The sequence below is a fragment of the Hylobates moloch genome, unplaced genomic scaffold, assembly GCF_009828535.3.
Source record: "Hylobates moloch isolate HMO894 unplaced genomic scaffold, HMol_V3 SCAFFOLD_7, whole genome shotgun sequence".
Taxonomy (NCBI): Eukaryota; Metazoa; Chordata; class Mammalia; order Primates; family Hylobatidae; genus Hylobates; species Hylobates moloch.
In genome coordinates this window covers 15,622,559-15,636,139 of record NW_026652282.1, presented here as the reverse complement: position 1 = coordinate 15,636,139, position 13,581 = coordinate 15,622,559, and the positions used below count along the sequence as shown (strand labels likewise).

Sequence of the window (13,581 nt, the reverse complement as noted above, 5' to 3'; positions counted from 1 at the left end):
ATGTTTCCTGATCATGTGCTGGCTGCAAACAAAGACAGCATCGTGCAGTCAGATGTGTTTTGGTGGTTTTTCTCCTTTCCTGAAGGAGGGGTGCTCAAAATGCTTTTGCAAAAGTAATTTCCAGTTCTTTCCAAGGCAGAGTCCTTGAAATGGTAATGTACGAGATAAATATTTAATGTGTTCTGCTCATCATTATAGTATTCATGGCTTGACACAGATAGTTACTAAAAATTTGTCATTAGATGTACAGCTATAGATGCTATGAAACTAGGAACCGAGTAATGTCATTTGAAAGTCATAAATATGTGTGATTGCAAGCAAGAACAGAAGACATGCTGTCTTTTTAACATATAACATCATTTGTTAGCTGTCCTTTGTAATTGCTCAATTTTTGTAAAATTAGGAAGCCCAAATAGGCTTAGAACTTTGATTAAATCCTGAGATGTCTGAGATAAATGTTTCCAGCGAACACCCACCCCGGACAGCACCTCTTGTAGCTTCCAGACCCTTCTCCTTCTGTTTTCTACTTTCCTGGGTCTGTCCTTCCTCCCCAGCTCATCACTGAGTCTCCCTTATGGGCTCCTGCCTCTCTGCTGTCCTTTAAATGTTCTTGTCCCCAAGTTCCTTATTTGTTACTACTCCTCCTGGACAGTGCCCTCCACTCCCATGACTCCATTGGGGTCAGGTGGGATGGTGAGGGTTGCAGGGGATGCTGCCCGAGGAGGTGACCTTTGAGCTGGGCCTGGCTTGCCAGCACAGGCAGATGCCCAGTGCGGTGCAGGTGGCCGGGAGTCGAGGGGAGGTAGGGCTCGAGTTGGTAGAGTTTCAGGTGATGCTGGGAGGACTGTTCGGCCTTTGTCCTGAAGACAGCTAGACCTGGGAGGCTTTGGAGTGGGCAGTGATACGATCACGCTTGCCTTTTAGAATGATTGCTGTGACCACAGCACAGAGGCCAGGCTTGTGGGTGGTGGGGCTAGGGACAGGTTTGAGTCCCGAGGCTGGTGCGATAGGTTGGGAGTGAGAGGTGGTGGCCTGGTGCAGTGCATCAGTGGCCTCTGGTTGCCTCCACCTCCAGCCCCTGGCAGCCTGGCTTTCCTAGCACTTCCCCCTCCAGCCCGAGGCCCTTCTCCAGCTGCCACCTTCATTTCATTTGGCACCTCGCCCTCAGGCCTGGGCATGGGCTCTCCTCCAGGCACCGCTGTGGCACTGAATTCTCCTGCATTCACTCCTGCACCTGCTGCCCAGACAGGGCCTGGCACCAGGAGGCCCTCTGGATCATCCAGCCCATGGCCACAGCTGCCCGGGGTGCCAGCCCCTCAGGCCCGCAGCAGTTTTGTCATTTTCCGGGGGCATTCCGAGAGTCACATGGGACTGGGGACAGAGCCCAGCAAGGTCCATGTGGGTCCTACACATTAGTCATGACGAACCCTTTAGAAAAATATTAATAAAAATAGGATTGGTTATATCATTGACCAGTCAACACTCACCAGATCAAACTCCATGCGGTCATGAAATATGATGTGATAGAATATTTAATGCCAGGGAGAGACGTTCACTATACAAGTACAAAAAGGCAGGTCACAGAACCATACTTATGTCCACAGAATGTATGTATCCATCTCATGTTTCTGTATCTATACGTATGTATGTGATGATACTGTTTTGTTAGTTAAAAACATACACAGTCATAGGAAAAAAAACTGGAAGGATCATGACTGAAATATCAAGAGATGTTAGTTCTAGCTTCTGTAGTTCAGTGGTCTCAGTTGTCTGCAAGGAAGGTGTGCTTTGGGGTTTTTAAAAATTTTTATTTATTTATTTCTAATTAAATATAGATACGAGGTCTCACCATGCTGCCCAGGCTGGTCTTGAACTCCTGGGCTCAAGCAGTCTTCCCACCTTGGCCTCCCAAAGTGCTGGGATTACAGGTGTGAGCCACCGTGCCTGGCGTCGGGTATGTTTTTTGTTTGTTTGTTTATTTTTTGAGACGGAGTTTGGCTCTTGTTGCCCAGGCTGGGGTGCAATGGCGCGATCTCAGCTCACCGCAACCTCCATCTCCCAGGTTCAAGCAATTCTCCTGCCTCAGCCTCCCGAGTAGCTGGGATTACAGGCATGCGCCACCACGCCCAGCTAATTTTGTATTTTTAGTAGAGACAGGGTTTCTCCATGTTGGTCAGACTGGTCTCGAAATCCCAGCCTCAGGTGATCTGCCCACCTCGGCCTCCCAAAGTGCTGGAATTACAGGTGTGAGCCACCGCGCCTGACTGGGTATGTTTTATTAGAATAATTTTTTACTTATCCAAAAGCAAGGGTGGGCACGGTGGTTCATGCCTGTAATCCCAGCACTTTGGGAGGCTGAGGCAGGCAGATCGCTTGAGCCCAGGAGCTCAAGACCAGCCTGGGCAACATGGCAAAACCGTGTCTTCACAAAACATACAAAAATTAGCCAGGTGCAGTGGCGCACACCTGTGGTCCTAGCTACTTGGGAGGCTGAAGCGGAAGGATTGCTTGAGCCCAGGAGGCAGAGGTTGCAGTGAGCCAAGATCGCACACTCCAGCCTCGGGAACAGAGCAAGACTCTGTCTCAAAAAAATAAAAAATCATGGCCGGTTGCGGTGGTTCACACCTGTAATCCCAGCACTTTGGGAGGCCGAGGTGGGTGGATCACAAGGTCAGGAGTTTGAGACCAGCCTGGCCAATATGGTGAAACCCTGTCTCTACTAAAAATACAAAAATTAGCCGGGCATGATGGCGGGTGCGTGTAATCCCAGCTACTTGGGAGGCTGAGGCAGGAGAATGTCTTGAACCCAGGAGGTGGAGGTTGCAGTGAGCCGAGATCGTGCCACTGCAGTCCAGCCTGGGCGACAGAGTGAGACTCCGTCTCAAAAAAAAAAAAAAAACATATCTCACTGTGTAAGGGGCTTCCTGGCCACTGTGTTATAATGATGCTTAAGTACTCTGCACACTTTCGTTTACTCCTTTAAGAGCTGAGTGCTGCACCCGTGCTGCTCTCGGTGCTGGAGACACAGCACTGGCCAGGCAGAGAAGGCCCTCATTGTCAAGTGGGGGAGACGGGGGCAGATCCTGCCTCGGGTTGGATGCCGTAGAGTTCCTAAGAACCACGTGTGTGTGTTTCCCACCCAGTGCGCCCTATCCACTCCTCCACATCCAGCCCTGCCATCTCCATCCACGAGGTGGGCCATACCGGAGTCACCAAAACTGAGAGGAGTGGCATTAACAGACTGAGGAGTGAAATGAAACAGGTAAGAACACCTCGGTGGCAGCGAGGGACGAGTGGTGGTCTCCCTACCTGGGCTTACCCCAGAAAGCGACAGAAACCTAGGGCATGAGGCTGCAGCCCACTGTCTGTAGAGTGGGAAGTCCTTTCTGTCTGGGATCTGAACACACCCCTGTCCCCAGATAGATATCCCAGAGCCGGTCATGCGCACCCTCACCCACTCATCCTTAACCTTAACGTGATGTTCTCATGAACGTTCCAGAAAATACCCTTGTACATGTTTGCCTCTGTTCCCGAGAACCACTCCTAGGAGTGGGCCACAGCCATTGAAAAAGTAGAGTCATGCAAAAAGTCACCGAATCATCTGTGTCCTTCAAACGAAATAGCAAGAGGGCTCTGGAAATAGACCGAATGCCCATGATACTTGGATTCTCCACCAGCCACAGGGATCTCTTTTCTTAGTTCACCTTTAATTCCTGGTAAAAAATCCTTTTGAACTGACCGCACAGGGCTGCAGCTCAACATCGCAGTCTTAATGTGCCGGGTGCTGTGCGAGGCCTTGCCCGGGATCCATGCTGGGAAAGAGTTTCCCTCTGACCATGAGAAATGCACTCGAATTTTCTGCTCCATTTTAAATGCTGGTCATGACCCACTAAATTGAGTCCATGATGCACTCATGGGTCACCCCCTGCGGTTTGACCAACATGGCCCTGGATTAAGAGAGAGGGCAATAGAAGAAGCACGCGTTCTTGGCTCAAAGCTGGTTTTGATTTCCTGATGTATTTTTGCTTTCAGATGACTAGGCGGTTTAGTGCTGATGAACAGGTGACACCCCTTTGCCTTGTTCGTCCTTTACTTCCTGTTCTTTCTGGCTTGAATGTGGAAAGTGAGGCTGTGACTCTGCAGCGTGTGAATGTGTGGAGGGCGGCTCTATCCAGCAAATGGGCTGGGGCACAGGCAGAGAGCAGGACTCGAGGGCAGGAGAGACGACCTTGCCCCATGCCTTTAAAAATAATCTGTTTCTCAAACTCTTGGGCTTTGTAGGGTACTTTGTGAAAGAGATCATCCAGGCTCTGCCTCAGTGGGAGTTTCTATTCAAAAAGAGGGAACTAAATAGAAAACTAAATAGGGGGAAATGCGGTCATTGGTTATATCAGTAGAAAGAATGCTGCTATTCCTGTCCTCAGATCGCCTGGGGGGACTTAACCCTGGAAGGAAAAACATGTAAGGATGCTCTTCTTTTATATCACCCTGGTGACATATGTTCTCCTCCCGCCTCTGGGAAACTGGAGTCGCATTTCTAATATTTTGATGTGTATTACCACAAGAGCCTAGAGGAGACATCTTAATGACATGTAAAGGCTGATTCCACATGTTGTCCAGAGGTAAAACATGCTTTATCTCTCCTAATTTATGCTGTTTCCAAGTAGGGAACTGGCTTTTCAAACATCTTCCCTTGCCAGCCACTCGGTGGCATCGTCCCTCTGTCCCCACATCCCGATGGCCTGACCGTGGGTGAATCTGAGTGGTTCCTTCCGCCTCCATTTCATGCTGTTCTTGCGTGTTATGGGGACGAAGTGATCACCTCTGTTCTTTGCTGGGCTTAGAGTCACCTAGCTAGTACAAACTTTGACCACTTATGTCAAGGAACATATTATTTGTTCCAAAAATGTAATAGGTATTATGGTATTTTCAATCTCTAGTCTCTTTTGCAAGACTACCGTGTAGATAGCACACTGTACCCTTGCAAATTAAGGGTACATTCTAGATTTTTAGACAAGGAAATACTTATTTGGCCGAAGGTATCAGCCTGATCATCATATTCATTCATTTAATGAATATCTACTGAATGTCTGTTAGGTGCAGCATGTTAGTGTCAGCTGTAGGTGTTTGGTTCATCTGTAGATTTTCACAATTCTTACCATAAAATATGAGCATTTCATGGCTGTGAGTTTGGAAAATATATTGTGTCCTAACTTGATGATGCACCCTCCACATACGACAGGAACATTTAATATTTACGTTCAATGGTAACAATTCATGTTTTTAAAAAGAACAGTTAGTTTCACGTGGAGTCGAAGCCCAGAGCGGTGCTTGCAGGTGCCCCTGCACCTGAGCTTGCCTATGTGTGTTGCTGTGGGACCTTCTCTGCGCCCGCATTCTCTGCTGCTGCTTTCTGTGGGTGTTTCGGATGCTGCTCCGTGACCCTCCTCTCTGCTGTGTCTCTTGGTGTCATTGCTGTCAACTGAGTGGATTCTTTTTGTTTTATAGTTCTTTTCTGTGGGCCAGGCCGCGTTCAGCAGTGCGCATTCCTCCAAGTCTGCGGTAACAGTGCCCCGGGATTATTGTGTCCGTCCCCACTCCTCCTCGCGTCCTTCCTCATGCTCCCACCTCATGCCCAACTTCTGAGGATTCGAGCAGGGCTGAAGTGTTTTCAGTGGGATGCTCACAGGCTCCTCCAACTGGAATTCTGAGGAGGGTAGAAAGAAGGCCCCAAAGTGCTTGCACTGAGCTTTGTTCTCCGTCTTAAGCTCTCAGTTCTCTGTCTGTGCTCCTTGGCACAGTGTGGGTGAGGAGTGTCCTTCTCACCAATTCCCAGAGCTTCTGGAAACTTCGGGACATTAGTTCCATGCCTCCTTATGGAGCCAAGATGGTGAGCCCTTGCCCACATGTGCCGACTAGCACTCTGCACCTGCCATGCCCCAGATCCCGTGCAGGGCTCGGATTGCGCTCACCACAGAGCAGAGGCTGAGTCTTCCTCCTGAAACTGGAGGGCCCAGATCGGCTGAGTCATTGAGGAGTGCAGCTGTAATTACTTTTATTTGTGTCTAATTGTTGCTTTAAGTGACAGTAATGAGCCCAATGGAATAACCCAGCCGAACTGCCTTTTCAAAATAAGATCTGTTGAAATCCAAGTGCTGCAGAAAGGAGAGCTCCGCCTCCTGCCCTGCTAGCACACTTCAGGATTTCACTTTAACCCTTTACATTTGACTGTGCACATTTGGTATGTGGCACTATCGAGAAATGAAAGCACCGATAGTCCCAGGCAAAGAGATGTGTGAGCGTGAAGGTTATCCCTTCTCGACCTAGAGGTCTCGAAGCTAGAAGCCCCGCAGGGCAAGACAGAAGGCTGGGAGCTTTGCCGCAGGGAGGGGATGCGCCCCCACTCACGGAGGCCTGCCCCGCCAGCGGTGGGGAGCCTCTCAGACAGTGCCCCCCTCTGGTGCCTGAATCAGTACAGCCATTGTTGAAGTGGGAAGGAGATGGCGCCCTCTTCCCTCACTTCAGCAAAGTCAGCCCCAGTTCAGAGGCAGCCATTGCCCCAAATTAAGATAAAGCCCAGTGCCTAAGAATAGGGAAAGCCGGAAGTGGGATTGCAAAGGGTGGGTGAATGGACCCTGATCTGCGAGGTCCTTGCCACTAAACGTGGGCTTCACTGTTTGTCTTCCCCCGTGTCATATGTTGCCTTCTCTGTGGTTCCTGTCCTGTGGAAAGGTGTCTGTCACTTCTCTGTGGCACTGCAGCAATGAAGTGGGCACTATGGAGTTTGTCTCCCTGGGCCATGGGTGCCTGCTCCGAGGGCCCATTGTCACCCTCAAAGCTCTCACTGCAGTGGCACAGGCACCACGTGCGGGTGACAGCTGCCCCTCATGGGCACTTAGCACACACTAGGTATGCCTCAGGGGCTTCTGTGTCTCCACGTGGCGAAGGCTTCCGGGCAGGTCTCTACAGGATGCCTGACTGTGTCCCCACTGTGCAGATGAGACTGAGGCCCAGAATCAGTGTTCATGGCAGGGCCAGATGGCCTCAGGTGTGTCCTTGGCACCGCTGGCGTTGAGTGGGGATTAGCACTCCGGCAGTCTGACCCCCAAGCCCGTGCCCGCCCTGCTCGGCCTCCTCCTTATGGGTTCTAGCTTTGGGGGTGGGACCGCCTCTCGGGGGGCCGGGCAGAGTGTAGCATGGAATGAAGTGATCAACCCAAAGTATGCGAGTCATCTCGCATCAGGAAACAGGCAAGGTGGACTGGAGGAACCGTGTTCCTCTCTGGCAAGTGGTGTTCTGGCATTTGTGCATAGGTCGCAGGGCCGCCCTTCGTGATGGCGCACTTTCCCTGGGGCACCTGCTGCATGGCTTCTGAGGCCCCAAGCTGTCTGTCTTGCAGAGGTCCAGCACCCCATCCTCGCCCACTGGCACGTCATCCTCAGACTCGGGAGGACATCACATCGGCTGGGGTGAGCGGCAGGGCCAGTGGCTGCGCAGGAGAAGGCTGGACGGGGCCATCAACAGGGTCCCGGTGGGATTCTACCAGAGGGTGTGGAAGATCCTCCAGAAGGTGAGCTGAGACGCAAGCTCCTGGGGAAGTGAACCGTCCCCTTACTGTCCTGGCAAGGCATGGTGGCACCTCCAGGCGAGCAAACAGCCGTGAGGATGGCTTCTCTGCCTCAGCGCTGTTGGCACCTGGGGCCGAGGCATTCTCTTCTAGGGGGCCTGTGCGTGGTAGGATGTCTACAGCATCCCTGGCCTCTACCTGCCAGATGCCAGCAGCCATCTCTCCTCCCCACCCCACCCCCGTGTGACAACTAAAAGTGTCTCCAGGCATTATCAAACGTCCCGTGGGAGGCAGATCACCCCGGTTGAGAAGCACAGCAAGTAAGACAAGGTGGCAGTCTAGGTTGTGGTTGTGTGGGACCAACTTGGACGTATTTTAGGAACATAGAAGAACAGGGAAAGGCTGGGAGGCTTCAGATGAAAACCCCATAAAACCACCCAGAGCAGCCCCTACAGGCCTGGAACCTGGGATGACAGTTCAGGAGGGGCCTGGAGTAGGCCAGCCCCCCGCCCCGCACATCCAGGCAGGAGTAGTGTCCCTGCTGTTCAGCGATGTGACTGAGCCCTACCCTCCCAGGGTACCTGCCATGTTCAGTCCCAAGGTGTATAGAGGTGGAGAGCTTCCAGTTTGGCCCCAGGTCCTGTGTGCCCTGAAGGCACAATCTCCCTCACACCCTGGGACCCCACTCCCCTCAGCCAGCCGGCTGTTGCGCTTCCCATCTGCCTGGGGCTGTTCACGTCTCCCCAGCGGTTGTCCTTGGGAACTGTGGTGCGTGTACCCGAGCACAGGAGCACCTCCCTGAGCGCCTGTTGTCAAGGAGGGGCAGCATTCTCTGTACCCCCCCCAGCGTCTCCCTTCTGCATCAGCCCGAGAGAGTTTGTGTAGCTCCCGGGGCTGCAGCAGGCCCCTCCCTGTCTTTTCCCTTGAATGGAAGGACAGTATGCCTCACTTAAAAGCTGTGCAAACCAAGACATTTTTTTCCCCCAGAACTATTTTTTTAGTTCATTTCACAGTGGGAGAGAAGAGAAAAAATAATCCCAGTGACAGCATACAACAGCCCCCTTCCCAAAGCCATGGCACCACTTGCTCAAGGTTCTTTCTGCAACAGGGGCCCCAAGGTATTCCTCACGACCACCGCAGGGGGATGTGAGGAGGTCAGAGCAGGCCCTGCCCGAGCAGCTGGACTCCCGGGACCCAGGCAGGAGCCTACAGAGGCTCATGGTGCTTGCTCCATTTCCCACCTCTCTTAAGGGGATGGGAGTGTCCATTGCTGTTCTGCCCTCAGCCCACTGGGGACGCTCCGGGCCGGGGTGCTGGGATTTAGAAGGTGGCCAGGTAGACTAGAACAAGCTGTTCCTAGAAAATTTCCCCACTCTTCCTGGGGCATCACATGCTTCCGCTCGGACTCACTGGCACAATACCAAGATATTTCTATTATGAAAAAGCATTTTATGTTGAGCTGGCACTCGATATTTATATACATGGGTGTGCATGTGCATGTCTGTGCATGTGCTGGAGGCTTTTGTGATTGGTGCTTATTATAGAAATCTCAAAAATAGATGCTTGCAAAGGCACAGAAGCATCCCTTCCCCAGTAGGAGCCATGAAAATCCCTCTTTATTATGGCACCAAAGGGGCCTCGCAGCCGCCAGGGCCCAGTTGCCAAGTACAATGTGGAGCCTCCCAGTAGGACTCGGCAGCCCCCTAGGGCATTGTTCGGGGGAGATCTGAAAGATGCCTGCTGGGTTCCCTAGAATTGTTCCATCGAAAACACAGCCTGTGGGCAGCGAGAACAAGCTCTCTAAAAATAACCGACAGTCTGGCGTGTCCCAGCCCTCATATGGGTTTCCAGGGCAGAGGGTGCTGTGTGTGCATGCACGCCTGGTACGTGCGTGTGTGTGCGCACACGTGCTTATCCTGTTCTGGAATCTGAAATGCGCTGTGTTCTGCCTCCAGTGCCACGGTCTCTCCATCGATGGTTACGTCCTCCCATCCTCGACGACCCGAGAGGTACGATGAGAAAAACGCAGAGGCGGGCCCCTCTATGGGTTCACAATAAGGGCTTCATTGCATGGACTCTGACCTCTTGTGCTCCTTTTGGGCTCATTCTAATTGACAGGCCATTTGTAGCTCTGAGCTGTCTAGCCACTTCACCCTTATATTTGGCAAAATGTCTTTCCTGCATGTATGGGCATCGGCCTTTTTCTTCACCTGAGACTCAGCATTCGGGGCTAGCAAGCTCTTTGCATTTGCCAGACACCCCTTAGAACCCTGTTGAAAGAAAGGAGCCAATCTCCATGCCACCCTGGCCCGCCCCACGGGCAGCCTTCTCGGCCCTTTTCTCCAACTAAAAACAGTCATCATCCCTAGGTGATTTGTCATTCTTTTTAACATGGATTTTTTTAGTTTTACCCCACCCAAAGCACCATGCTTCATGCTGGAAGGAATAATGAAGAGGAAAGAGAACCCAGAAATGGTCCCTGCTCCCTGGAAGCTGTAGTCGATGGGGGGAAGGGTAGATAAATCAGGCTAGGACAGGCTGGCTCCTGGAGGCACACTCCAGCCTCCTGCTCTGAGGGCCACTGCCGGCAGGATCCAGCGAGTGGCCAGAAAAGGGGCAGCAGTGGCACTGAGCCCCGAGCTTAGGCACTGCTACGGTCACCCTTGGTTACTCGGTGATTGATAGGGCTGCATTTGTCCTCTCACTGGTGGTTGCCTGCCTGTCCCTTTGGTAGATGACCCCTCATGAGATCAAGTTTGCTGTCCATGTCGAATCAGTGCTGAACCGCGTGCCGCAGCCCGAGTACCGGCAGCTGCTGGTGGAAGCCATCATGGTGCTGACGCTGCTCTCAGACACGGAGATGACCAGCATCGGGGGCATCATCCACGTGGACCAGATCGTGCAGATGGCCAGTCAGCTGTTCTTGCAGGACCAGGTGGGGGTGCCAGGGAGCCGGGTTGGCTGGCATTTATCTCTGTTGAGGCTGGAGATTCTGTGTCCAATAGGAAAGAATATACTCGAACCAAGAAAATGTCATCACAGATGGGGAAAAAAATGTCAACCACTTGCTTAGAAAATAGTACAGTGGCCACTTGGGAAATCTCAAGACCTTTGGGGATGGATAGGCCTGTCTCAAGGCAGGTTTTTGTCCAAACACCACCACTTGCAACACATGTGACCCTGGGTGAACCCCTTACCCTGTACACAAAGTCAGGTTCAACAGAATAGTCCTCATTATAGTCAGGAGCTGCAAACTAGGGTGTGTGATAACAGAGCGCAGTGCCCAGAGAGGTAGGGCATTCCCCCTGGCAGCGCTGGCTTCGTGCCCTCAGAATTGGAGCCTCTCAGAAGGCCAAGGCTCTACTAGAGCAACCCTCACCCTGCCCATGTTGACCCACTGCCACCACCACGTAGAACCGTGACGGGGAGCGGGGGGCTCCGCTCATTGTCCCCTCTGCCCTTTCCTACTGCAGGTGTCGATTGGAGCCATGGACACCCTGGAGAAAGACCAAGCCACAGGAATCTGCCACTTCTTTTATGACAGCGCTCCGAGTGGGGCTTACGGGACGATGACCTACCTAACAAGAGCAGTGGCTTCTCATTTGCAGGAATTGTTGCCCAATTCGGGCTGCCAGATGCAATAGGGTCTCACCTGGAAACATCACACTCTCAATCTGTCACGTGCCCCCTAGCCTTACTGGGAACCTTCTGTCCCCCAAGATCCCCTGTGCTATCAGGAAGGCATGTCCCATCAGAAACACTCTTGGGGGGCAATGGCAGCACTCACCCTGAAACTGATGTATGTTAAAGCCACAGAGACAGAGCTGAGGAATCCTGTGTTCCCCCGCAAGGAGCGCCCCGGGATCATTTTCTAGGTTCATTTCTCTGGAACATTTGCCGTAGCATCTGGTCTCACGGACTCTGAGGAGGAATTGGAAATTGGTCTCTTTTGAGTGCAGAGGGAACTGAGACGCCAGCTTAAATTGGCTCTTGCAGAGAGTTACAAAAATAGTTTCGATGAGCTAGTGACACATCCTAAAGATGCAAAGATCCTCCCGGCGGCAGTAGCCTTGACAAGGGCCACCTCTTCACAGGATGCAGTCTGTCTGTGCACCAAACTCTTCACCAAATAGAACGCTTGTGTCTCTCTCTGGAATTGGGGTTTGCTTGTGCCTTGCTTGCTTTCATAGCCTTCCATTTTATTGGCATGGCTGCCTTCATGTAACGTAATTCTCTATCCCCAAGATTTAGAAAATTCCTCTTCGTTCACCTTGGCTGATGGTCTTCCAGGGTTTTTAATCCTGGCTGTCTATGAACTAGGGTTTTCTCCTGCCTTAGGAAAAATCCTGCATCTTCTGGAATCTACAAAAAAAAAAAAGGCAAGTCAAGTCTCCTCTTATAGCCAGGCAAGCAGTTGTTTTAGGGCTAGACCTGTGGTCCCTGCTCGTGTGGGGTGAACACCCCGCAGTGGATACTGTCCTCCTGTGCTCTGGGTGAGGCGTCATAGGGTGAGCACAAGTCAGCAGTGCCATGGAAGTGAACAGGCATGTCCCTGCAGAAACAATGCTTCCCTCTGAAAAATAGAGCCAGGCTAGGAACCTGTACCCTCTTGGTAGAAGCACTTTGGTCTTCACTGTCTTGGGTGGGTGCAGTCGGAGGCACAGATTGGGGGAGAGCAAGGTCGAGTCAGGTGTCAGGGTCTGGCAAATCTTTTGCCAATGCCCTAGCAATGGAGTTTCTCTCCGGGCATTGTCTTACCTTGGGGGAAGGAAACAAAACCAATGGGAAAACAGTTTCTGTAAATAATAATAAACCTTGAAAGACAAATGCTCACCTAGTGGCCAGGAGGTGCGCTCTGTCTGGTGGAGAGCGATGGGCTAGATTGTGGTGGACTCTGCCTCTGAAACAGAGACGAGGCTATGGGATCATTTCCTCGGACATCTGTATGGAGATGCAGAGATCACCATGCCTTAGCTGCTTTGAGTGGGCATCGTGATGCCCAGTGCCCCTCAGAGCCAAGATGCAGTACTGACGGTTATTCCTGAAGCAGAGGAGAGGCAGGTGGCCTCAGGTGCCTGACAGCTTCCTGGCAGAGTCCTCTTTGGGCTGAGTCAAACCCTTTGCAGTCTAGAAGACTCAGCACTCCAATCTTGGTGTGCAGGCTTTGCCCACATGGGACTTCCATGCCCTTGTTTCCATTTCTTCCAAACCATAATGCTCTCCCCTGCAGAGGTGCAGAGTAGTTAGGTAAAGGAAAATCCCCCAGAGTCTCTCCATATCTGCTACAGTGGGCTTACGCGTTTCTTGCATTTGGGAGGCAGATCCCAGAGACAAGGAGGGTGGCACGTGAGCAGACATGGCGCCAGGCCCCTGCCCCCTTGGGCCACCCTGTTCCCTCCCCATCCCACAACAGCCGCTGACCAGAGCAGCTCCCTCGCAAGCCGGTTTGCTCCCTTTGCCCCTGAGGCTCCACGGGCTGCAGCCTCCCAGGTCTGGGGGGGTCGCATTTTCATAGCCTTTGCATGTGTGTGTCTAAGACATGCCCGACAGAAACGAGTCTTGGAGACGACACGTATTTCACCTGCCCCGTGGATCATTTCAAACAGATAATGTGGGAAAGGTATAAGAAGGTATAAGTCATGAAAATTGTTCTTGGAAAAAGCTCGGGAAGAGTTAGAGCCCTCCAGCGTGAGCCAGGTGCTAATTTAGAACAGTCACCTGCCTGCCAATGATGATGACGTGCTCAGCCACCAAGCCGCGGGCCGGGAGAGGAGCCGTAATAAGCGATTCCACCAAGCCTTCCAGCCACTCCTTTGAAACCTCTTTAAAATGAAATCCTGAAATAGGACCGCATTTCCACAGGCATCAAGCTGTCAGCTTCAAAGGAGAACAGGCTTCTGAGGCCTGGCCCCTTCAGCGGGCAGCTGAGGCCCCCCCCCCTCCCCAAGGAGAGGAGCAGATGTTTGAGGGCAGAGGGCCTGTCCTGACAGCACCTGCATGGGGGCGGCGGGAGG

At 52.2% G+C, this 13,581-nt stretch overlaps 1 protein-coding gene across 1 annotated transcript in view; it reads left to right on the top strand.

Annotated features, from left to right (window-relative positions):
• PHKA2 (phosphorylase kinase regulatory subunit alpha 2) overlaps positions 1–12,389 on the top strand; it is a 96,350-nt gene extending 83,961 nt beyond the window's left edge. The window contains exons 22-28 of the mRNA XM_058441834.1: positions 3,144–3,262; positions 4,033–4,062; positions 5,509–5,562; positions 7,400–7,570; positions 9,523–9,576; positions 10,302–10,502; positions 11,041–12,389. Coding sequence (XP_058297817.1) covers positions 3,144–3,262; positions 4,033–4,062; positions 5,509–5,562; positions 7,400–7,570; positions 9,523–9,576; positions 10,302–10,502; positions 11,041–11,211 — 800 coding nt within the window. The 3' untranslated portion in view covers positions 11,212–12,389. The remainder of the gene's footprint in view (positions 1–3,143; positions 3,263–4,032; positions 4,063–5,508; positions 5,563–7,399; positions 7,571–9,522; positions 9,577–10,301; positions 10,503–11,040) is intronic.
• The last annotated feature ends 1,192 nt before the right edge of the window (positions 12,390–13,581 follow it).